The sequence below is a fragment of the Grammomys surdaster genome, unplaced genomic scaffold (assembly GCF_004785775.1).
Source record: "Grammomys surdaster isolate TR1022 unplaced genomic scaffold, NIH_TR_1.0 126531, whole genome shotgun sequence".
Lineage (NCBI taxonomy): Eukaryota > Metazoa > Chordata > Mammalia > Rodentia > Muridae > Grammomys > Grammomys surdaster.
In genome coordinates, this window is record NW_021621323.1 from 13,605,983 (window position 1) to 13,630,870 (window position 24,888).

The 24,888-nt window shown below is 38.2% G+C and overlaps 1 protein-coding gene across 2 annotated transcripts in view; it reads left to right on the plus strand.

The window, feature by feature from the left end:
- Ank2 (ankyrin 2) overlaps positions 1-24,888 on the plus strand; it is a 567,056-nt gene that overhangs the window by 422,617 nt on the left and 119,551 nt on the right. For both annotated transcript variants that reach the window (XM_028760361.1, XM_028760362.1), the window contains 4 exons: positions 15,624-15,722; positions 19,276-19,461; positions 19,879-19,902; positions 24,100-24,198. In XM_028760361.1, the coding sequence (XP_028616194.1) occupies positions 15,624-15,722; positions 19,276-19,461; positions 19,879-19,902; positions 24,100-24,198 (408 nt within the window). The remainder of the gene's footprint in view (positions 1-15,623; positions 15,723-19,275; positions 19,462-19,878; positions 19,903-24,099; positions 24,199-24,888) is intronic.

The window sequence follows — 24,888 nt, forward strand, 5'->3', positions numbered from 1 at the left end:
ATATATACCTCTATCTTTTTAATGATCGTCCCTTGGAGTTGAAAGGTTGTTTTTCTCTGGGTTAGGATAGAGAGAGATATATAGTTTATCTTTAGTAATTAGGAGTGTGAAACTTTCCTTGCCAGCTTTGAAACAAGAGGCATTAAGCTGAATGTTCAGAAAATACACTTGATACAAATAGGCAGAGAAACATTTGAATACAAATTTTTAATACAAATTTTGAATACAAATTTTGTACAAATACAAATCAGTGTGCACCAGATACCCAAATGTCATTGCACAACCGAAGCACAGGGCCTTCTCTCTGTTTTATTAACTTTTATCCATTTAGTTTAGCTCTGTTGTCTGTCTGTCTGACTGCCTGCCTGCTTCAGATGCGTGTATCTATCTGTGCCTCAGTATCTGTCTTTCTGTCTGATTGTGTGTATGTGTCTGTCTGGGTAAGTAGTCTATGTGTGTGTATCTGTCTGTCGGTCTGTCTGTCTGGTTCAGTTGTGTGTGTGTGTGTGTATGTCTGTCTGGTTGTGTGTGTATGTGTGTGTCTGTTTGGCTAAGTTGTATGTGTGTCTGTGTCTCAGTATTTGTCTGTCTCTGTGTGTCTCTCTGTGTATATGTATGTTCATGTGTGTGTCCTTGTGTGTGTGTATGTATATGTACATGTGTGCCATGCATGTGAGTGTGTTTAGAGGAGAGAATAGAGTGTCCTTCTGTAACATTCTCCACTGTACTTTCTTGAGAGAGGGTCTCTCACTGAACCTTGCTGGCAGTGAGCAAATCTTAATGATGCTCCTGTCCCCAATCCCTACAGTACTGGGGTCATAGGCATATGTACAGCAATACCCAGCTTCTTTACATGGTTACTGGAAGATTGAATCCAAGTCCTCACTTCCTTGCATAACAAATTCTTTCCCCACCAGACCATCTCTCCAGTCTCTTTATTAACTCTTGGTAATTAAATCAACAGATCCAAAAAGTGTTCACTTTTTATTTTGTTATCTCTAATAACTAGTTGTAAAATTTTCTATCCCTTTATCAAAACCTATATTTTTATTTGTTAAATATTTTCATGATCTCAAAAATTGTCAGATAGGATAATGGGGCTCACTATGACACCCTGACACACACCTTGGACTTTGGTCATAGTCACCCCATTGTCCTCTTGTGTGCTCTGTGTGATAGGATAATGGGGCTCACTATGACACCCTGACACATACCTTGGACTTTGGTCATAGTCACCCCATTGTCCTCCTGTATGCTCCGTGTTGCTCTCCGTTGTGTCTCCCCTCTCCTGCTGCTCCGTTTCTCCCCTCTATGGCCACCTCCTATTTTCATGTCCTATGTATGTGCTTTATGGTCTGATCACAGGGAGTGTTTAAACCTCATATATATATGGAGCCAATCTGCTTAGCCTGACAGTGGGAGTGAAGACACCCTTGTCTCCTCTGCATGGGTGCACGTTTTAAACATAAATCAAAGGTCCCTTATGAAGGCAAGATCTTGTTTTCTCTCTCTCTCTCTCTCTCTCTCTCTCTCTCTCTCTCTCTCTCTCTCCTAATAGCCCAGATTATTCTCCCAAGAGTATTCTAGATTTTTTCCTAGATATATTTTAATTCTTAACCTCAATTACCATACCTCATATGACAAGGAAACGATTTCTGATAAAATTGTTGTTTACTGACTTTCATAATCTTTCAGTAGATAGAGAAAATGACTCAAACAGTGTACATCTCTGAAAATGGCTCAGTCACTTATTTTCTGTCCCCTGGGTCTGTAGTAGACTCTGTTTGTGACTCTGCTGCAGGATTCTGCTACAGTCTCAGATAATGAATGCATTTTTTCAAGAGTGTACATACACACTTTATGCCATCGGGACAGGGAAGCACTTTTTACCGATAGATCAAATTCCAGTTATAGATTTTGTAAAAGTACTTATATTAAAACAGATTCATCCCTTAGGAGAAACGGTGCTCAGGGTGTTCACATAGCCCGTGATAAAAGTCCTGCTGAAAAGCAATGGTGATTCCTTACGAACAACTGGTCCTGTGGAGGCATCATTATTTGAAAGCATAATAATAATTTTCATACCATTAGCTTTGACAACTATTATTTTACACAGTCATGTTCCAGAAATATACCTAAGTAGATTAGGTGTGTGTGTGTGTGTGTGTGTGTGTTGGGAGCAGGTATATTTTGGAATTAATACATACAGGCAGTGTTATGGATAGTCACTAGTTTCTTCTGCTTTTGACCTCAAGAGCATTTTTTTTTCTGCTCCTCAAGATATGAATTCAAGAACACTCTTTAGAAAAAGAGTGGGCTGATCCAAGCAGCAGCAGCCAGATTCCACCAGGCAGGGAGCCAACTCTTTTCCCCCTCATTATCCCTTCCATCCTGACTCTCTCAGGAATGAGGCATGCTTTTCTTGGAAGCCCATTTTACCTTGAATTCAGTCTGTTATAATTAGATGTTTGAGATGCAAGAATATGTATAGAAATTTAAGGACCTTAAAGTTAGAACATTCTCTAGCACAAAGAGTAACAACACTCTATGTTCTCCTGGCAGGAAGTCCAGAAGTTTGACATAGCTAGAGTTGACTACCAATGTTCTTGGGACCATGAACTGGTCCTTCAGGACCGACTGCTATGGTCTGAATTTACCACTATCAGTTCTTTGGCCTGTTTTAAGTGTCTGTTGGGAGTCCTTCCTGGACCTATTAGGCTAGAAGCAGGGCAATGAAAATAGATTTCCGGTAGACTTAAAAATCTGACTTTGAATGAAAAGTTAAGAAGTGAATTAGGTATGAGTTTGTCCTGCCATGGGTGAACTTTAGAGGTGAACACAATTCCTAGACTTTGGAGCCCAAGCTGTAACTTTTATATTGGGGATCAAGAATTTTATACATCTAGATTTTTTAAGTAAATAAAGCACTTTCTAAAGGAACAGGTTGTTTTAATTATCTCCTTGTTGGAATGAGATAGCCTGTTATCATAAATACCATGGATCAACCTTGTTCTCTCACATGCTAATCTGAGCTCATTGTCTTGGAAGGCAACTCACCTTCCTGTCAGCTAGGTTTCTTCTTTTCATGTGCATACTTGAGGGTATTCTTCTAGGAAGTAGCATTGAACCTTAAGACAGCTGATTCTGTCTGTTTTCTGTCCTTCCCATGGAATCAGTATTCTAGAGAGAAAACAAAGTAAGTTCCTTTTTTCTCAGAAGTAGGTCAACTTACCCATCAATCAAAATTCTTACCTTTTTGTGATTGACTAGTTCCAGTTGCTCAGTTATTGTATTTATAGTATACTGGCTTGGTTTATCAGTTTAACAAATCTACAACTAAATTTATTCACATAAACCGCCACAGCCATATCTTAAGTAAGTGTGTGTGTGTGTGTGTGTGATGTACATGTGTTTGCATACATATGCATATACTATATGTCTATATAAAATAATTTAATGAGCCTTAACTCCTTTATGAATATATTTTAAGTTGGAAGTTATAAATAAATAAACCAACGTATATGAAGTATGTTTACCTGACTGGACATTTATGTTCTCTGTTTGAGTTTTTGGACTTCAATAAAAAATTTTTAAGTATTATTTTGTATTACTGGGTGTTTTGGCTGCATGTATGTGTATGCGTCATAGGACTATAGGGCCCATGGAGGCCAAAAAAGGGTATCAGATCCCCTGGAACTGTTGTTGCAGATGGCTGTGGGGCTCTCATGTGGGTGCTGGGAATCAAAGGTAGATCTTGTGAAGAGCCGTCAATGCCCTTAACCACTGAGTCATCTCTCCAGCCCCAGGTCATATTATTATTATTTTATCATTATTATTTTATTATTATTGAAAACATCCATCATACGAAACGTCCGTCTGTGGCAAGCAGTAAGCTAGAGCAGGTTGAACAGCTGTTAAACATTGTATCCATGGGAGTTTATGCACCTTCTTGATCTCAGCGCTTGAGAGTGCCATCTGCTCTAGCTGGTAAGTCAGCACAGTCCCAATACTTACTTGGGAAGAATTTTCTACTAAGGCTCTCATTGCCTTAAACTACGGTGTTCCTCAAACATTACTGAATCTATTTATGTAATTCATATATTCAGACATTGTAACACAGGAAAAATGACTTAAAATGGGACCTTACTCAATGCTGATTTTTTTTGTTTGCTTGTCTCTTTTGCTCAGTACAGAGATGAACCTAGGGCCTCATACATATTAGGCTGGTCCTTTTAGCCATGCACCACAACCCTTACCTCCAAGCTGTTCAATATCAGACATGGGATAAGAATAGCTCTATAGTACTGCCAAATTTCATGTAACTCTCAGAAAATAAATGTACTGCAAATATCAGACAAATAAAATTAAATTTTTATTTTGGAAAAATCAAAGAGATTTTTTTTAATCCCCATGAAATCTGTCGGTATATTTGTGTCTCTGCCTGTGTTAGACCACATATTGTGATTTTTGATTTGCAAGTGCTCTCTCAGGTTGATTAATAATCATTAGGTGAGAACAGGATCGGCAGCATTGAAGGAAGCAGTAATTTTATTTGACTGAATATTCAGACTTTCTGGATATGTTCGGGGGTGAGGCTACACTGTTATCCTCTGTATTTTGCTAGCAAAGCCAAGGCTACTGTCTGCACTTGATAACATGGCAAGATGAGGCTTCCTTTGAGCTGTTCTCATGCATCCTCAAGTGGTTTTGTACTGTGCTTGCCTTTAATGACTTGGACCAGTACTTTATTTTTGTGTGTATGTATGCATGTGCATATGTGTATGTGTGTGTGTGTGTAAGTGTATTGTACAAGAGAAGCAAAGGGAGCCTAGCTTATGAATATTTTAATCTTTGAAGTTAAAATTTTGATGCCCATTTAGTCAACTTCAAAATAATACTGTGAAAACTGATTAAATGAGTACAGTGTCTTAATTCAAGATAAGGACTTCAGGCTAATGAATTTTTGCTCTGCTGGGAGAAATTAAAGTATCTTACAGTGGTTGTTGTTGATTTAAATTTATCATTGCTTATGTTACATATTTTCTTGTGTAAGTTACTGGGTCACTTACAGTATTGCTCAGAGACAGATATTTTAAAGCCCTTGCTACAATGTAGGACAGAACACACTGAATACTAAACAAATAAACAAAAAAACCAAAACAGCCTCACCCCCAAACCTGGCTCTTACAATCTATACTGTTTGTAAAGAAATACAGAAAATGTGCCACGGAGTAATGACCACTCAGGATCAATATTCAAATATCTTCATTATGCATGTAACCATTTCTCAGGTTTCAACATCTGTAAGATATAATTTTAGTTTATGTCTTCATAGCTATTTATTCTAGACACATTGTAAAGGAATTTATCCATATGATTAAACAGATGAATGTGATATCACGAGAAGGGTTTACTCCAAGATAAACATAACAATTCTTTAAAGAAACTTTCTCAGTGTGTATGTCTGTGTATTGGGAGGGAGGCTGTGAGACCGGGGAATGTGCTCATTAAAGGACAGAGAGGGATGTGATACGAAGGAGTTGGTACTCTCCTGATGATGTGTGTGGATTCTCAGACACTCAGGCTTGGCAGCCGTCACCCATCTCCACTAAACTATCTCTGCCCAAGCTCAACATATAATTTACAACTTAAATAAAAATTAGCATTATGTGAACCAAAAAATAACAATGCAAGGAAACCTGTTGCAGAATTTTGTGTTTTCCACTTAGAGACAAATGTGTTTTAAAATGTCACGTTTTGGGTACGGTTGAGGTCTTGTGAGCTTTCTCCCTTCCACATTAGCCTTCCTTTTGCATTAGCATCTCTGTTGGTTTATCCTTGTTTATCTCAAGTCTGGATAGCAGTCACGTTGGTGAGCTTTTATGAGTGTGGCTTCTGACATTCATAGGAGACACAGTGTCACAGCCTGATCTTCTGGCTCTCACAATCTTTCCACCCCGTCTTCTACAATGATCCCTGAGCCTTAGGTGCAGGAACTGTGCTGTAGATGGATCCTTTGGGATTGGGTTCTACAACTATACATTTTGATTGGTTGTGGCTTTCTCTAATGGTCTCCAACTGTTGCAAAGAGACGTTTACTTGATGAGGCATAAGGACTATATTATCTGTGGGTATAGAACATAGATTTAAGATGTAGTTAGGGATTAGGCTAGTTTAGTAAAGTGATAGTTTCTTCTCCAAGTCTTACGGCTTTGCTAAGTCTGAGTAGCTGGCTAGTTTTCAAATACCAGTCATGGTTTTCCTCTTTCCTCTTGTTTAGTGGGTCTTGAGCCTGTTTAGAAAGCTATTGGATTTTATCAAAGCCATGCTGTTTGTTGCTGTGCTTCACAGACATCAAACTGGTAGAGCTTGTTATTGCTTCACTCCTTTGGAAATTTGCATGGTACCTCAAGGAGGAGGCTTCCAGGTCAGTTTCAGCCCAGGGATTTAGGGCCCTGTGTCCGAAGTACATGATGTCTTCAGCAATAAGGAGGAGAAACATCTGTGGAAAAACCAAGGCCAATAGCAATAGCCTGTAATGTTTTGGGAGACTCTTAGATATCTCTGACCAACAATACAAAAGAGGGCTACTAATGTCTGGTGTTGTGCTTTTGTTAGGTAGTCTTTCTTGGTTCTTGGAGGGAGCATTTTTAGGCAAGTTGAGAACATGTCATTTAAACCATTTATGTATATTTATAGATGAATTTATGTATATTATAGGTATTGTAGGTAGATGGTTAATAGTATGACTCCTTATGAAATTTTAAGGCTTCCTTGATATTGTTTTATTCTCCTTTTCTTTTGTTTGTATTTATCTCCCTCCTCTCCCTAATTAGATCTCCCGTTTTACCCATTTCTTCAGTAGAGCACTTGCACCCTGCTATTGGACTCTCTGTTGCTCCCCTACTCCTGCCATGGCCTCTTTGAACTTTCCTGGTTTCTGAAGTTACTCAGGTTATTTACAAACAGCTAAGGAATACCAGGAGAAGAAAATAGTCTTCTCCAGGAAACAGCATGCCAATTGGTTTATCTATTACCAAATCATCACTCCTGAAAACATATATGTGCATGTAACATTATACATTATCCTGAGCAGGTTGTCACTACATATTTAATAAATATATATATATGCATATACACATATGCATATTTTTAAATGTATATACATATATCTATATAATAATAATTAATGAAAAAGGCTATGAATTTCAACAAGAACAAGGAGTATATGAGATTGTTTGGAAGGTAGAAAAGAAAGAGAGAAATCTCAAAAAGTAAAAGAAATAATAATAATGCAATGTCATTGCTTGTACCAGTTGATTTATTGTACTTTATGTATTCTTCATTTTATTTTTTTAAAAAAATAAGAGTAATTTATTTTCATTTTGTGTGTAAAGATATTTGCCTGCATGCATGTATGTCTGTGCACTCTATGTATTTCTGGTGGCCTCAGAATCCAGGAAATGTTATTGGGTGCCCTGGAATAGAGGTTACAGAGGGCTAGATGCTACTATGTGGGTACTGGGAATGGAACTTGGATCCTCTTGAATAAATGCTCCTAACTGCTAAGCTAAGTCACCAGCCCAGAGTACCTTATTTTAAACTAATGGCAATATTGAGAACTACATTTTGGTTTAAATGACATATCAGTTATGATGTTTCCAAGTTTAAATAGGAAATGGCTCACCTTGTACTTGAATTAAAAAAAATTTCTCTACATTATGATATAAAATTCAGACAAGTCAGTGAGCTCCAGGATCCCTCCAGCTCTGAATACTTTCTCCATAACCAAGGCTCAGAGTCTTTCTCTGGCACTCTTGTGATTCCTGTAACTTCTGGTTTATTCTAGACTGTGTACCATTGTAGACTTACAATGGTGACCATACTCCCATACTCTTGTTGCCTGTAGTTATAAGAAGAAATCATGTGTATTCCTCTGTCCTCATTTTCTAAGAACAAACAAACAAAAGACCCACAAAAGAACCCTAAAAACAACAACAACCCCAAATTCTGAATTTAGTTGAAGGGAGCAGCTCAACTGTTGTGTAAGCGAGAAGCCCCTGTATGCTAGAGAATGTCCTGTGTTGATTGGCCTTAGTTATCTAATGATCCTTTGAATCTAGAAGAGGAGAGAGCAGTTGAGCTTAACTATCAGATATCGTACAATCCTGCTTCCTTCTTGTTCCCTATGCACACCCCAGAGTTCCCAAAGCAGTCTTTAGTTTCACGACTACAATTAGTCCAGATTGGCTTCCTACATCCTCCACAGCTGGGCGTTCATGGTGTATTTAGAGACATGATTTGAATCATCCTGACCTTCAAGCTTGCTGATAATTTTAGGATTCTTCCCTACCTCATCTCTCATAATATGCTTGAACAGGAGAGGAGTATGGAAGGTACCGAGACTGAGGAGCACACGAGTCCCCACCAGCCAGTCCTAATGTTAATGTGTTTCTAGCAGGTAGACTACGAGGCTGCCAAAGAGTTCTGCTCTGTGCAAAAAGTAAAACCAAACCCTCAGTCTTGATGTCTGCCTGCTAACAAAAGACAGAGGACTTCTTCTGAAGGCATATTTGAATGTTATTAACCTCAGACTATCTGTAACCATTTCCAACTATTCTTACTTTTTATTATTACAAATAGTTATAAGATTTGTTCTTCCCATAAGAACAGAGTAGACCCAAAGAACACATTGGAAGTTAGACCACTATGAATGTTGAAAACTGTAGGTTTTTATTTTTTCTAGTATTGCCTCAGACTCTGTGGTTTGACCTAGACAAATAGACCCTAGCTATCTGTTTCATTCTTCTCATTGCAGAGGTCTAATTTTTTTCTGGCTTCAAAGCACTCTATAGATGGGAGCAGGATGCAGTGGCTGCTGGGTCATAGTGCTTCCATGTATAGCTACCTCACATCCAAGGCTTCTGCAGGTAGCAGCTTCTTATGCCATTTTGGAACTCAGCACAGTTAAATACTGTTATTCTGATAGTTTAGGTATTGGGAGACATCGAGGGCCACTTATACCCTGTTAACCTCGAGAAGAACAGTGTGTTTAGGTTTTTATTTTAAACCTTTTAAGAGCTCTATGTCTAAAAATATTTGAAAGTAGCTGTTTAAGATAATTTCCTTCCTCAAGAGAAAGGAAGGGATGTGAGGTAAGAATCGTAGGATGTGTGATTGACAAGAGAGACACAGGCATGAAGATGTGTGGTTGGCAAGGGAGACACAGGCATGTTGGGCATCTCTCACTGTGCATTGTGCTTGTGCTTACTGACTATTGCTACTAACCAATTCTCTGACCAGCTTAGCAACTTCAAACACCACACATGCATTACCATTACCGTTTCTGAGCAGGGGCTTAGCTTGTATAAATGTGGTTCAGAGTCCCCCCTTAGGTCACTGTGAGGACACCCAGAGTGACAGCCCTTGGAGGTGTTTCTGGGTTGAAGCACTCAGTCCCCAGGTATTTTTCTAGCAGTTAGCAAGATAGTCCTGGTGGGAAATATCAGTTCCTTCTCCTGTGGGTTTTTCCTTGGCTGATTGAATGCCATCATGACAAAGACTCACCCTCCCTAGAGAAGGTGACCTAAAAGAGGATACAAGGTTGAAAAGCAGTGACTTTGAGTCCTAGACCTTGAAGCCATTCACTAGCAACTCCTCCATAATTGAAGCCTTGAAAGCAAACTATTAAGACATTCTTCATTTCAACAGAAGGGTCCAGACTTATATGTTTGAGAATAATTTAGACTTGAGTTAAAAACATCACAGATGTAAGAAGAAATTTGGATTCTGTTTATTTTATCCACTTATCTATTTAAGGAATACTGATTGACCACCCGCTGTGGGCTAAGCATTGTACATGGCAATATGTGCATATGGAGCCCAGGAGTTGACACTGGGTATCTTCATCTATCAATTTCCAAATTCTTCTTCCTCTTCTTCTTCCTCTTTTTCTTCCTCTTCTTCCTCCTCTTCCTCTTCTTCTTCCTCTTCTTCTTCCTCTTCCTCCTCTTCCTCTTCTTCTTCCTCTTCTTCTTCCTCTTCTTCCTCTTCTTCTTCCTCTTCTTCTTCCTCTTCTTCCTCTTCTTCTTCCTCTTCTTCCTCTTCTTCCTCCTCTTCCTCCTCTTCCTCTTCTTCCTCCTCTTCCTCATCTTCCTCCTCTTCTTCCTTCTCCTCCCTCCTCCTCCTCCTCCTTCTTCTTCTCCTTTTTCTTCTCTTCTACTCTTCTTCTTCTCCTTCTTCTCCTTTTTCTCCTTCATTATCATCAACCTCTGAGTCTCTTACTGAATCCAGTACTCACCAGTTGGCTAGACTGAGTGTCTAGTGGGCTCCAGGGTTCTAGCTGTTTCTGCCCATTCCTAGGGATGGGGTTACCAAGGCATACAGGTGAACCCCACTTTTATACCACCGCTGAGGATCTGAACTCAGGTTCTTGTGCTTACCCAGAAAGCACTTTACCTATCAAGCCATCTCCCAGCTCTGGGAGAGATATTTTTAAAGCACTGACTAAAGATTCTTTATGTGAGTTCTACTTGATGAGCTCTCAAGGTCATCTTGATTTCTGGATCTGAAAAAAGAGTTATAACTAATCTGACAATTATAACAATAATTAATAAATAATGTTTTGAAACCACTTGTGTTTCTTCTAATCATGGAGTGTAGTATAAGTATATGAATACTAGCTTACCTCTGAATGAACCAAAATTATCTCAATTTTCCCTTCTCAACTCTTCCTCATATTCTTAGGAAAACCTTCCTTTACTTTCCAGTAACTATAGTCAGAACATTTTCTATTTTGTCCTCTAGTCTTAGCGTTGTAATCTCCTAAAATGCTGTTATGTTCATGCCAAATCCCTGTTTAAAAAAATCCAAATGACTCTTACGTCATTTAAAACAAAGTATTGAGCCCTTAGTAATGTAGGTAGGGACAAGTCCTGCCAAACCCAGTCCTCTCGACATCTGGCATTGAGTCATGTGTAAGGCCCTTTTCTCTCTCTTTTGTTTCTCATCTCCATCTCAATAGCTGTTTTTGCTTCTGTACTTCCATGGTTCCCCTACTCTTCACACTGAGTCATTTCTGTAACATCTTGATGATAGAATTTCCTCACACAGTTGAGTGCTGTGTCCTTCATCTGTGCTCTCTTTATGGAATATGTGGTTTTAAAGAAAGCAGAGTAGTTAAATGTGTGTATAGTGTGTCAATCTGTGTATAGTAGTTTAAGCATTGTTATCTCAGCTTTGGACTGGAGTTCTCATGGGAAGAGGTGTGGACAACAGAGAAAGCCTTGAGTGAAGATGTCAGGAGTAGACGGAGTCTTCGGTGCATGTGTACTGTTATCAAAGACCAGTACAATGATTTAGACCCATGAAAGTTGGCAGGCCTTACTCGGGCCAGGCCGAGGGAGAAGGCACAGCCTTCCTCTGGACTGTATCTGGCTATTGACTGTACATCACAAACCCACTGAGGTTCTGGATTGCTTGTGTAGTTGGTGCTGCTTTGTCACAGCAAGCATGACTCACCCGATTGCAGCTCTTCTGTGTGTCTATGTGTCTGTCTTTTCTTCAGTCTCTTTTTTCCCCAGTCTGTTTTCTGGAACCAACCTGTTTGGACTGGATGTAGCAAAGAGTTTATTTTTGAGTCACTGTTGAGTATAATGCTGAGAAGTACATAACCACCAAACTTTTTTGGTGGAATAAATATAAATGAATGACGAATATTTGGTATTTTCTCATGGACAGACGTACTGTTCATAGTATTTAGGAAGCAGAGGCACACAGGTTGATCTCATATTTTTATCCCTGCTGGGGATTTGATCCCAGGTCCTCATGCTTACACAGCTTGGACTTTACCCACCAAGTTGTCCACCCAACCCTGTGTGAGGCCATTTAAAAACACAAAATAAACTTTCTTGATGAGAGTCCTACTTGGTGTTTGACTTCTCCAACGTTCAGCATTATTTCTGAAATTGAAAAGATTTATAACTAATAACTATAACTATCTTAGAACCATTGGCAATGATTCATAAATAATACAGATTAAAATTATATTCTAGGGGTATGAATCTATTGTTCCAAAACTACCATATATGACTCTCCTTGATTGCACCTAGGATAAGCCAAAAATGTCAATATCTGACTTTACATCAGCAATGAGAAATTATATATGCTTTCATACCTATTTCCATCTAACCCTTTTAGAAAACCAAACAGGCATGACATATTGAACAGCACCTTCGTATATGTATAAGGAGACCAGGAATGCTGTGTTAAGCAATGTTTGAGTGACGATGAAGTCTCCTATGCAGTTTACAATGGTGTCAGTATACTGTCTTGCTCTGTCCTAATTGTTCAAAGGAGTATTCCTTATTGCCAATTGATCTGTTTATAGCTAAATATTGTAAGGAAAGAAAGGATAATTTCCACATTTTGCATCTGTAGGAAACCCATATTTCCTATTCATCATGGTTTATAACAAGAAGCACCCCATCTCTTAACCATGGTGGCATCGTGTTTCCAATTCTCCATCACTTAATCATGGGAGAACCATGGCTCCAGTTCTGCATCTCATAACTGTGGTGACACCACATCCAGTTCTCCATCTTTAATATACACTATTGCAGGTGCTCTAAAAGCTGACTAAAGGCCAGCTTCTCTTCTGGTTTCCTTCAACCCCAAGTCAAGACATTTGTTTCTTGTTGCTGCTATAACAAAACAATCAACAGACACAATTAACAAAACCAATGGCTTATGACAACACAAAATTTTTCTCCATTACTATTTTTAAATTAACAATCCAGGGTTAAAACGATGGTGTTGACAAGGCTGTTTTCTTCTGAAGGCTTTAGCTGATAATCCATTTCTTGGCTGGTTCCATCTTTTAAAGGTATATTCCTTAGATCATTGCCCATTCCTCCATCATTATAGCCAGGATATAGAGTTGACTCTTCTCTACCTTCTCTTGCTTTTATTAGTCTTATAGAGATATTCATTGTTATATTGAACCCACTAGATCACTGTCTCTGCAGTTTAAGATCTATCATATATTTGTTCAGCAAATAAATAAATAAATAAATAAATAATACAGATGGATATGGATATATGTAAAGCCATCACTCAGATGGCCAAAGGATGTCTGAGAAGGTGACAGGAAAGTCTGAGCAAGGGCTAGAACCGTACTTGAAAACACTAGGTAGAGAGTCTGGTAGTCAGGTAGTCGGCACAACATTCTGGACACCAAGGAGACATGAGGATCCTGGTTCTGCTGAACATTTTGATTTTCAGACATGTACATAATGCCCCAACCTATTCTGTTATACATAATAATCCGAAACACTAAGAGTGCTATGTAAGTTATGAGCATTCAAGATAATGAAATGGTCTGTGAACTGATACATACAGAACACATTATACAGATACTGTTTAATGCAGGTCCTATATACGATGAGAACCTATATACTCTGTAGAGGTAATATTTATTGATCTTAAGTAGTTTCAACTGTTCAAATGGTTCAGCATGGAACATATTCCCCTGAGAAACTCATGACCTCTTCCTGTTTCCTTTTCTCCTCATCTATCTAGACGATCCTATCAAAGGAGGAACTGTTAGCAAAGGCTGTGCTCCGTTAAGCCTCTTTGCTCTCACTGTTTCACTGTCTCTTGTTGCGAAAGATCTTCATTCTACACCTACTTGCTGTTTTGAACAGTCTTTCTTGGCTTTCCCTTCCTTAGAATCTCTAATTCCATCCTTCCGCCACCTCTTCAGTATCTTAAAATATACCAGATTTCACTGGCTTGATATCCCTTGGAAAATACACTCTCCAGCTAGCAGAAGTTATTCACAAATTATAACACTATTGTTCATTTACTCTTCTTAAATTATTTTGATTTTAGATTAAAAAATTACTTTTACCATTTGTATTCTGGATATACTCTTTCAAAAACAAAAGTTAAATTTCTTTACTTATTGTACTTGTAGGATTTATATTTGTATTTGCTGGTTATTGACCACTGTGAATACTGTTTCCACTTCTAAAATGCACGCAAAAGAATTTTGTTTCAACAAAGTAGTTTAAAACCCATTTTTGCTACTTTCTATGGGTAGTTTCTAATCCCAAGAGCTCATCTCACATTTACTCATTCTAGTTAATATAGGCGATTATATTATATTATATTATATTATATTATATTATATTATATTATATTATATTATATTATATTATATGGGTCATTATAGTTAATATAGACATATATGTTTAATAATCTGACACAAGAATTGCCCAATTGTATTGGAAAAAATTTACATGGAGCTTTGAAGTCTTGTGGAAGAGTTGGGGGAAGGATTGGGGAACCTGGAGGGCATAGGGACTCCACAAGAAGACCAACCGAGTCAACTAACTTTGACACTTGGGGGTTCTCAAAGTCAGAGCCACCAGCCAAAGAGCATACATGGGCTGGATGTAGGGCCTTCCTGCACATATGTAGATGTGAAGATGTGCAACTTGGTCTTCGTGTGGGTCCCTTCAACAACTGAAGTGGAGACTATCCCTAAAGCTGAACCCTGTTCCACTAATTGGGATGCCTTGTGTGGCCTCAGTGGGAGAGGATGTGCCCAGTCTTGTAATGACTTTTGGTGCCAGGGTGGGATGATACACAGAGGAACCCTCTCCCTTCCCGGAGAAGGGGGCTGTGTAAGGGTGGGACTGGGAGGAGGGGGGCTGTCATCAGGATGTAAAGTGAATAAGTAAATAAATAAATGGAAAAAATAAAACTGCATTAAAAATGTGTTTTCTCTCCTTAAGAAAGTTAGCATATTTTTAATCATAAAGAAATAAAAAGGAAATGCGACAGTTAAACTTAAGTTTAAACTCATGTCATAATGTTTCTCTAGATTTTTTTCTATAAGTACATAATAATGAATATCATTATGGTATGTACTCTATGAGGGTACACATATTTGTCCTGTTTGTCACTGTATGCTAGGGACGGCTCAGCTACTGTTGGCTGCACTTCAACAAACAATTGAACAAATTAATGTGAAAATAAATGTGAAATTTTCAGAGTGGCTTCAAAAATAATGTATAAGTAATCAGTATAAACAATGCTATTGTGATCAGAAGTATAGAATTTCTCATTTTCAGTCAAGCTCATAATCTCTTCTAGAATGATCTGTTATGAGTAATAACTGGTAACATTAAGAATGCTGTCAATATTTTTATAGATATATATACACATATATTCATATATATATTTATATATGATACCACATAGATACTATTATATTCAAGCAATGGTAGTGTGTTTCAAATTCAGTTGAACTTTACCTTCCTAATGCTGCAACTCTTTAATACAGTTCTTCATGTTGTGGTGACCCCCAACCATTAAATTATTTTGTTGTTACTCCATAATTGCAATTTTGCTATTGTTACAAATCATATCATAAATATCTGATAGTCAGGATAACTGATATGCGACTCCCAAAGGAGTCACAATGCACAGTTTGAGAACTGCTGGTTTAAGTGGTTTATAGATTGGTAAATACAATCTATTTTTCCTTATGTTGTAACTCGAGTTGTGCTGAAACTTTCCAAATGATTGAGATTTCTGGTTTTGCTGTCTGTCCACAGAATGGCTTCACTCCTTTGTACATGGCTGCCCAGGAGAATCACATCGATGTTGTTAAATATTTGCTAGAAAATGGAGCTAACCAGAGTACTGCTACAGAGGTGGGTCTGCTATTGGATTCCTTAAAGTCTATAGTCTTTATACCAGTTGATCTCAACTATTCTGTCTAAAGCATATTCATATTACTGTTGTAATCCACAATAATGGCCAGTAAGTGACTCGAGTTTGTGTACAGCAACATGAGTTTGTACCTTCATTTTAGATCATTATGTGCTATTATTTTCATTATTATTAAGCTTGGATTTGTGGATGAAACATGGTTCTCACTTTGTAGCACAAGTCAGCCTTGAATTTGTGTTTCTCATGGGATTATAGGAGCATTTGTGACCTGTTTTGCTTTTAGGATCTTAATAACTTTCTAAATTTAGATTCCAATAAATGATCCTCATTCCTTTCTGTCGATATTTTGTTTTAAGATACAATGTAATTCCTTCAATGAAAAATTCTAACCATTAGAAATAATTTATAGCTATTTGTATTAGTGTAATTTTCTAAGGACTATATCACAGCAATGTTATTTATGACAAAATACAAATCATGACATAAGTGTGTGACCATGGTTATGGCAATCCCTAGCTAGAATCGTTGACATTTGTTCAGTTTCTGAGGGTTCAGCAAATCTGGAGATATGTAAGAGTTAGAGGGAAAGGGAATCAGAGCATCCCCCCCTTTCCACCGCACATCTCCCTCAGAGGCAAAAATGACGCCTTTTTGTTTCCCATCTCTTGGCCCACAGCCAAACGTGACTGGTACCCAGAAGCCATCTTGATATTTCTTAATATCCAGTATCTCTTCCTTTCAGACAGTTTCATCTTTAGGTAAAGTGAACACAAATTCCCTTCCATGCCATGCTGGACAGAAAAGTCACTGAAATGTATTAAATTGACTTCTGATTCTTTGCGGCGGGGGCTAGGGGGAGGGCGGTAACTTTTATGTACCTATTCACTATCACTTTCTGACAGTTTATTCTCGTCATAGAGGAAGTCACTATCAACGCTAAGTTATGTGTTATGTCATATATACCTTAATTATAACTAGAAAATACAACTGCCCTTTATGACATCCTTCTGTGTTCGGCATTCAGTAACACAGACACAGATTATGCACTTGCAATATGGATATGTAGATTTTTTTTTATAACCTGGAGCCTTTTTGTCCTTTGAGACACTAATTTTATCTGTGAGTAGACTGTGCATATCTTAAAGTAATGATCAGAAAACAAATGACTGTGTCTCAAAGATTTGTCCCAGCATAAGGGAATCCATCTGTCTTCTTTTTCCTTGAAGGCTGAATTGTTAATAAGATGAAACCTTCACATCAGAATCCTCTCACCCACCCAGGGGACTTAGGGTGTGGCTAGTGTGGGTTTTCAGTGAACTCAGTTCATGATGTTCTCAGCAGATGGGCAACTTTTTTGGTCTAGTTGATCATAGTAGCATCACAGTGTGACTCCAGAAATAGCCCTTAGTGATCACTGCACCAGCAGAGGCTAAGGTATATGGTGGACTGCAGAAGCTTCAAGCCTCTGACTGTTTAACCTAATTCAGCACTTGCAAAGGAATCAAAAGAGAGTGGGGTGAACTCTAGCTGTCACAAGTATGTCTTACATTTCATTTTAAAAATGTCATTGAATAACTAAAGTCATCTTCTTACAATGATTGGAAATTTATAAATTTATACTGATCCCCCACCTACTTTTATGGTTACTGAGAGTCACATGGACACACAAATCCTTCCAACAATACCATTCTGTAACGAATAGTACTATTGCAGGGATGAACAGTAGATGCTCTAATGCTCTGTCTGAAATATCTTCTTTGGTTTCCTTGAAGTAAGTGTGACAGGAAAAAGGAACACTTCTGTGTTTGTGAGTAGCAATGATGTGTAAAAATCAATTACCAACCAGACACTATATCCACTTTAACAAACCAGATAATTATGCAGTCCTTCCACATGGCATTGAAATGCATACACACAAACACACACACACACACACACACACACACACACACACACACACGAAGAAATGCTTAGCTTTAAAATTTCTTATAAATAAGATTAGTAAATAAAAAATGTAATCAAAGCTGTGTAACTTAGGTGGGTTTCTTTTCCCAGAGTTCATTGAGGTATTTTAACAGATTATTATACATAGTTAGTTTTCTTCCCTGAAATACAGATCAGAATGAATTCCACGTGGTTGTAATCCAGCTTTTATTCCTCCAAAGGGAGTTTCCTGTCCAGCCAGCACCATTTTTATGTCTCTTTTCCCTTCCTTCCTTCTAAATTCTGCCAAAATTTAAGGCTACAATCTTTTTACTGGAGTTCCTCTCTGTGGGCTGTGTCTCTAAGGAAACACAAAACAGAACAAAAATAAAGTCCAGATGCCATTAATACAGACTCCTGGGGAGTGCTAGGGAAAATAAATCCAAATATGCAGATGTCAGTGGGCGTGTCCTTCATTCACAAAGTACCAGCTCTGACACACCTGTATATCGCAGCTGCTTGCTGTTCCTTGCCTTAAGACACTAAACTTTACCCCTCCACCCTATGAGGCAGTGTGCTATATTTAAAATTCAAACATACTCAAATGAACTAGCAATCTATTCATGCTGCATGCATGTTTATGCTATCTACCTATTACTATCATTCATGCTGCATTTATGATTCATGTTGCATACATGGTATGATACACTTGAAAAAGATTGTTTTTCCTCAAAAATTCCACAGTTATCACTTAAATGATTCATACTGAAAACACGTGAGTAGTCAGAGTTGGGTGAATTCCTCCTAACCCTGACCCTGGAGTGACGACTTCAAGTGTACAGTCTCCCACCTGTGTTCCTGCTGTATGAATGGGACCTCTAACATTTGCTTGCAAACTTCAGAGCATTGAGGAGGAATACACTTGCCATCCTTTCCAGGAGCTAAACACTTGCTTCTGAAGATGCAAAAACGACTTTCCAAGTTTTGGAAATATACCTGGAGACCGTTCTAACTTTCCAGTGTTTGTGCTGTCGTGTGTTGAGCCGCTTTTTTAAGTTGACAATTGAGAAGTTGGGTTTTAAATGCTGACTGCCATATGCAACTTTATACTGAAATCATCTTATCAATCTAAAATGCAAGTGGTTGCGAAATTAATGGCTAGTCTAATTTACCAAACAGCTTTAGGTCACATTAAATCTCCAGTATCCCAACATAAATTGTATCAATTACTCCCTCCACAGCAGTTATTACCTTCCCCAAGACAATGCATTGTTCATTGCACACTCATCTTTCCACAGAAATCATCATTTCACTCCTGGTTGGATTTCCTTTCCATTCTTTCTCTTTACATAAGTAGCCATAGCTAAGTGTTTGTTCTAATTTTTATTTTCCTCTTATAAATGCATTTTACCCACTCCTTCTATAATATGACCACATTCCATAATCAGCAGGATTTGTTATGATGCAGATGGTGTCCAGTGTAAAGAATAGAAATCAGGAACACAATCTGATGAAGCTACCAGCGAATGACGGTCCACTCTGCTTCTGCTCTTCACAGAGACACTCTTTCCTGCTTGCCAGTCTCACTCATTCACGTACGTTATATTCTAGGACGGCTTTACTCCTCTGGCTGTGGCACTCCAGCAGGGGCACAACCAGGCAGTGGCCATCCTCTTGGAGAATGACACCAAAGGAAAGGTGAGGCTGCCGGCTTTGCACATTGCGGCTCGGAAAGATGACACCAAGTCCGCCGCCCTCCTGCTTCAGAACGATCACAACGCTGATGTACAATCCAAGGTAAGAGCCTGTATCTGTGGAGAGGTCTCCTCTGACTGCCAGCATCTCCTGGGCGATGACCAAAGAACAGTCACTGCTGATAATGCAGCACCCTGGTCAGGAAAACACAGAAGTCATTTCCATGTATATTTAGATGGAAGGGGACTACTATTTGTTGGGAGACAGTAACAGAAAATTAAGGCTAAATGGTTTTCTTCAGAAGACCAGCTTCCACCTTTGAGATATTTGACTCAGCATTCTGTCTACACCATCAATTACAGAGAGAGTCAGAAAGAATGACTATTGTGTAATGGAGTTGCCGTTTCTCACTCTGTCTTGTTGGAATAGAATACTCAGTTGCGGTGAGCAGATCTGCTGTTCCTTTAATGCTGCATTGTGTAACATCTTCCCTCTTTTCCCCACAAAACAATGCTTCAGATGATGGTGAACAGGACAACCGAGGTACAGTATCGCCATTATACCAACATTTCCCTTGCTTTTATTTATCGTTACTTTTTGCCCAGTTAGAGTAAAAGCTCACTAATTCATACTAATAATTAAAGTTCTACCAGTGGGAAACCGTTTAGAGAAAAAAAAAAATCCTGAAATTAAGAAAGAATGAGAACTTAAATGTATTTGATAAACATATTTGAAGCATCATTAAGCCAACTATTTACATAGTTTACGAGTTCAGCATGAAACTAAAACATGCTATTGCATATGTTTTAGTGAGTGGGCCTTATTTTGAAACTTTTGCGAAGATATTAATTTTTTTCTCTTAAGGAAAATGTGCAGGCTAGAGTTTAGGGAAGTAAGAATCCGGGAAGCTTGTTTTCTGTTATTTAATTGCAGATGTCCCTTTTTTCCCTGCATTTTTTTCTTTACCACATTGTTTATAATCAATAATGGCTCTGCGCATCATGAGCAAAGCAATTGCTTTCCCCCCTCCCGTAAATCATAAAATACACGCCGTTAAATCATTTCTCTCATAGAAAATAGGTCATCAGAGACAAGAACATTAAGTTCATAAGTTCCAGTATGTGTTTTCTCCCTTTTGTCACAACCTAAGCATTATTGAAAGTATGTTATAAAAATTAATCTATGCTTAGAGGTAAGGTTAGGAAGGGAAACTTTTGGTGGTGTGGTTCTCTAGACTAATTTTTGTTTTTGTCATTACTGAGCTGGGGACTTGAAGAGGTTGTAGAGATTTGGGCATTTCTTCAGCATTCACAGAAAGTGACATATTTCTCAAATCTTCTTTATTAATACATTCATCTACTGAGAGGCAATTTACTTGAATTATTTGCACTGCTTCTTTTGTTTGTTTGTTTGTTTGTTTTTGGGTGCATGACACTGGGGGTGGAGGAACTTTAACTCAGCTGTTGGTGAAACCGCTCAGGACTGGAAGCATACAAAAGTTAACTTTAATTTCTCAGGTACTCTTTGGGGATATTTTTATCCATTGTGGAGGGTGCAAACCAACATAGAGTTGAACAACAATTATTAGCCTTTAGGCATTATGATCTTTAAGGCCAATAAGAAAGCATTAATTAATTAGAAATTATAAAGTAATATTATTGTACTTGAATAATTGGGCAATCATTTTCCATCAACCAATACAATATTTTGAAATTAAACTGTAACTTTAATAATTGTTATGTGACAAATCTCTTCCAGGTGAGACATAGCATACACAACTACTCACCCCAGACAGGGAGCCCAAAAGCAAAGCAAAGTCCATATACCACCAAATTCCAACTTAGTGAACTAATGAGTTTTATTGGGGGTTTCTTACAATCATATAGATGAGGTGTTACTTACAGAAGCAGAAATTATTCAAAGACAGCTGCGTCACCAAAGCCCCCTCTGGCATGGTTGACAACTCACAAAACCTGGGAACCTGGAGCTCACTACACAGTCTGAAGGCAGTTTTATAGGTTGGAGAATGTCTGTTCCAGGTGATTCTGGTCCATACCTCTGGTTTTGGCTTCTTCCAGGCAGCTGGTCTGGCTTTCGTTTCAGGCTGGCTCTACTACCTCTACTACTACTACTGCTACTACTTCCTCCTCCTCCTCCTCCTCCTCCTCCTCCTTCTCTTCCTCCTCTTCTTCTTCTTCTCCTTCTCCCTCTTCTTCTCCCTCTCCCTCTCCCTGTCCTCTTCCTCCTCCTCCTCCTCTTCCTCCTTCTCTTCCTCTTCCTCCTCCTCCTGTTCTTCCCCTTTCCTCCTTCCTCTTCCTTTTTAATTATTAATTTTTAATTAATTAATTAATTAATATTCCAAATGTTGCCCCTCCCAGTTCCCTCTCTCAGAGTTCTTCAGCCATCTCTACCCTTTGTCTCTGAGAGGGTGCTTCCCCCCCATTCTCCTTCCCTGAGACATTAATTCTCTACAGGATTAGGCCCCTCCTCTCCCACTGAAAGAGACTCAACTTTTATTGCTTACTCTGGCAGGGAGGGGTCTAGTAGATCTAGTCAGTTTCAGGGACTTCCTGAACCGATTTTTGTGTTGTTTATCTTCCTACATTTCAAAGTCTCCCCTGCAAGTTGAAGTGTTTCAATCTCTGAAGAAACTGTTACAATAATAATAGACATGTATTTGGAATGTCTGGGTGACAAGAAATATCAAGATGAAATTGAAAAAAAGATTTGACATTTTATAAAATAATTATGGGTTTTTGTAATGATTTTCCTGTAAGTTTTGGCATGGATACATCACCTACATGCAGAATAAAGTAATCTGGGTCATGTTTGTAGGGACTGAATTCACAGTTACTATTCTTATTTCTACATCTTGCTTCTGCACAGTTAAAACTTACTTACAATTAATGTTACTGAATGCATAGGTAGTCTTCTGTTATGTAAGCTATCTAAATGTTTAGCTTAATATTAGAAAACAGTATCACCAAATTCTGTACACACAAATTCTATACACAGAGTCCATAAAAGCTGGTGTGGCTTGTAGAATATTTCATAGAAGCAATAAAGTGCAAATTAAAATCCACTTCAGTAGAATAGAATAGGAAATGACCTACAGACTGTGGTTTGTTACCCAGTGAATGTTGTTTGTTTCTCCATCTTTTTAAATTAAATAGTGAAAAGTGTAGAGTAAGGAAAATTATCAGTTCTTTGAGCATTTTAATAAGAAAAGAACTGATATACATCTATTGTGAAGAACAGCTAAAGTAATCTAACTTCATCTTCATCAGAAAAAGAAATGATTTAATTTGATTTTCAGAATTTTGAAGCATTTGGGAAATAAAATATATCTCTACCCACATCATTCCTTCAATGTGGTTATTTTAATTATATTTTAGTGACAATTATATTTAATTTATATCCAAAATTGTATTGGACTGAACCTTTTTCTTTATTTCATTTTCATATTGATTGCAAACATTTTTTAAAAATTGAAAATAGATTCTTCTTATATGATACGTCCCAACCACAGTTTCCCCTTTCTCCACTCCTCCCAGCCCCATCCCTTCCAGATCGAGTCCCCCTCTGTTTCTCTACAGAAAAAAAATCAGATCTCCAAAAGACAACAAATAAACATGATAAAACAAGATTCAGAAGCCCTCATACCAAGGCTGGACAATGCAACCCAATAGGAGGAAAAGCTGTTTAATCTGGGTCTTTAAATTCTTTTTCACTATAAATCATAGTCTGCCTAAACAGCAGTGAAAAGGATAGGAAATCAGCGTGCATGCCGTAGAATGAACTGGTCATTATTTTTTTCTGAGAAATTTTCAGACTCCTGAAAGAAAATACCAACCAATGCTTAAAAAAAAAAAATCCAATGGGTTTGGAAGATGCCTCACTGGGTAAAGGCACTCGATGTACAAAAATGAGGACTCCCAGTTCCAGTTTTCTGGAAAAAAAAGCTGGATGTGTTCATATGTAATCGTGTAACCTAGTGCAAAGAGGGCAGAAATGGAGGATTGCTCATGCTTACTGGTTGCCATCTAACTCCAGGTTTTGTGAAAGACCCTGTCTCAAGAGAAAAAGGTGAAACAGCATAGAACAGAAGACCTAGCTCATCTCCTCACACGCACACAACTGTGCATAGCCCCCATCCTACCCCCACATCCTCACACACACACAACTGTGCATGACCCCCACCCCACCCCCACATCCTCACACACACACAACTGTGCATGACCTCCACCCCACCCCCACATCCTCACACACACACAACTGTGCATAACCCCCACCCCACCCCCACATCCTCACACACACACAACTGTGCATAGCCCCCACCCCACTCCACCCTTACACATGAAAATATAATACAAAACTATAACAAAAACACTGGGTTTTTTATCTTTGATTAAAACATTTATTAATAATTGTTAATCCTGTATTTAAAAGTTTATTTGGCTTCATCAAAATCTGTTTTCCCCTAATAAGCTAAATAATCTCAGGAAACAGTTTTGTATAGATAACTAGCCTCTTAAATTAAAAATTAACTTGCTGGTAAGTGTAGAGTATTTATTTCTCTCTTATAGCACTAAACTATAGAGTGGTATGAAGACGTTTATTCCATGGATTTTGTTTCTCATGTGCTTGGCAGGCAGTTACCCTGTACTTTTTCTGGTTAATCAGTGATTGCCTTCTGTAGTGTTAGGCATACCCCTACTCACGCTTTTTTTCCTTCCCTAGAGTGGCTTCACCCCTTTGCACATAGCTGCACACTATGGGAATGTGAACGTGGCGACTCTTCTTCTAAACCGGGGAGCTGCTGTGGACTTCACCGCCAGGGTACGTGGTATCAGTGCACGTGTATTTTAGGAAAGTAAATAAAATGGCTTCTAATAAGGCTTCATATTTAACTGCCCTTCTTCCATTCTGAAGATTCTGAAGTTTTTCCACTGTGTTAATCATGGAATGATATCACAACCCAATAACTTAAACATAAGGATCTGGGAGGTATAGAGATGGTTGTTGCGTGTGTTTATTGCTTTTCCAGAGCCAAGAGTTCGATTCCCACCCATGTTAAGCTGCTCATATCTTCAATTCCAGCTCAACAGGAGCCAAAGTCCACTTTGGGCCTCTGAGGGCAGAATACATAGACAATGAAAATAAAATACAAATGTGTCAGTAGTCGAGGAGGCTAATTTTGGCATGACTTTTGACTGTTATACTATAAAACGATACCAACAAAACAAAATCATGAATTATCAGCTTCCAGTCAATGGATAGTGTTAGAATATTAACCACAAATTATATGGGTACAAGTGGATAAGCAATTGGATGAGACTTTTTTCTCTGTTGGTTTATGAATTGAAATTTTACTCTTGTGTCTTCCTAAAATACACAGGAAGATAGCACATGGAATCAAGCATTTAATGGCCTACTTCTGTTAGAAAATTCATTTACATGACAGCAAAATATTCATATTTTGGATGGTATTTATCTTGATTCATTTGATACAGTATTTAAATATTTGGA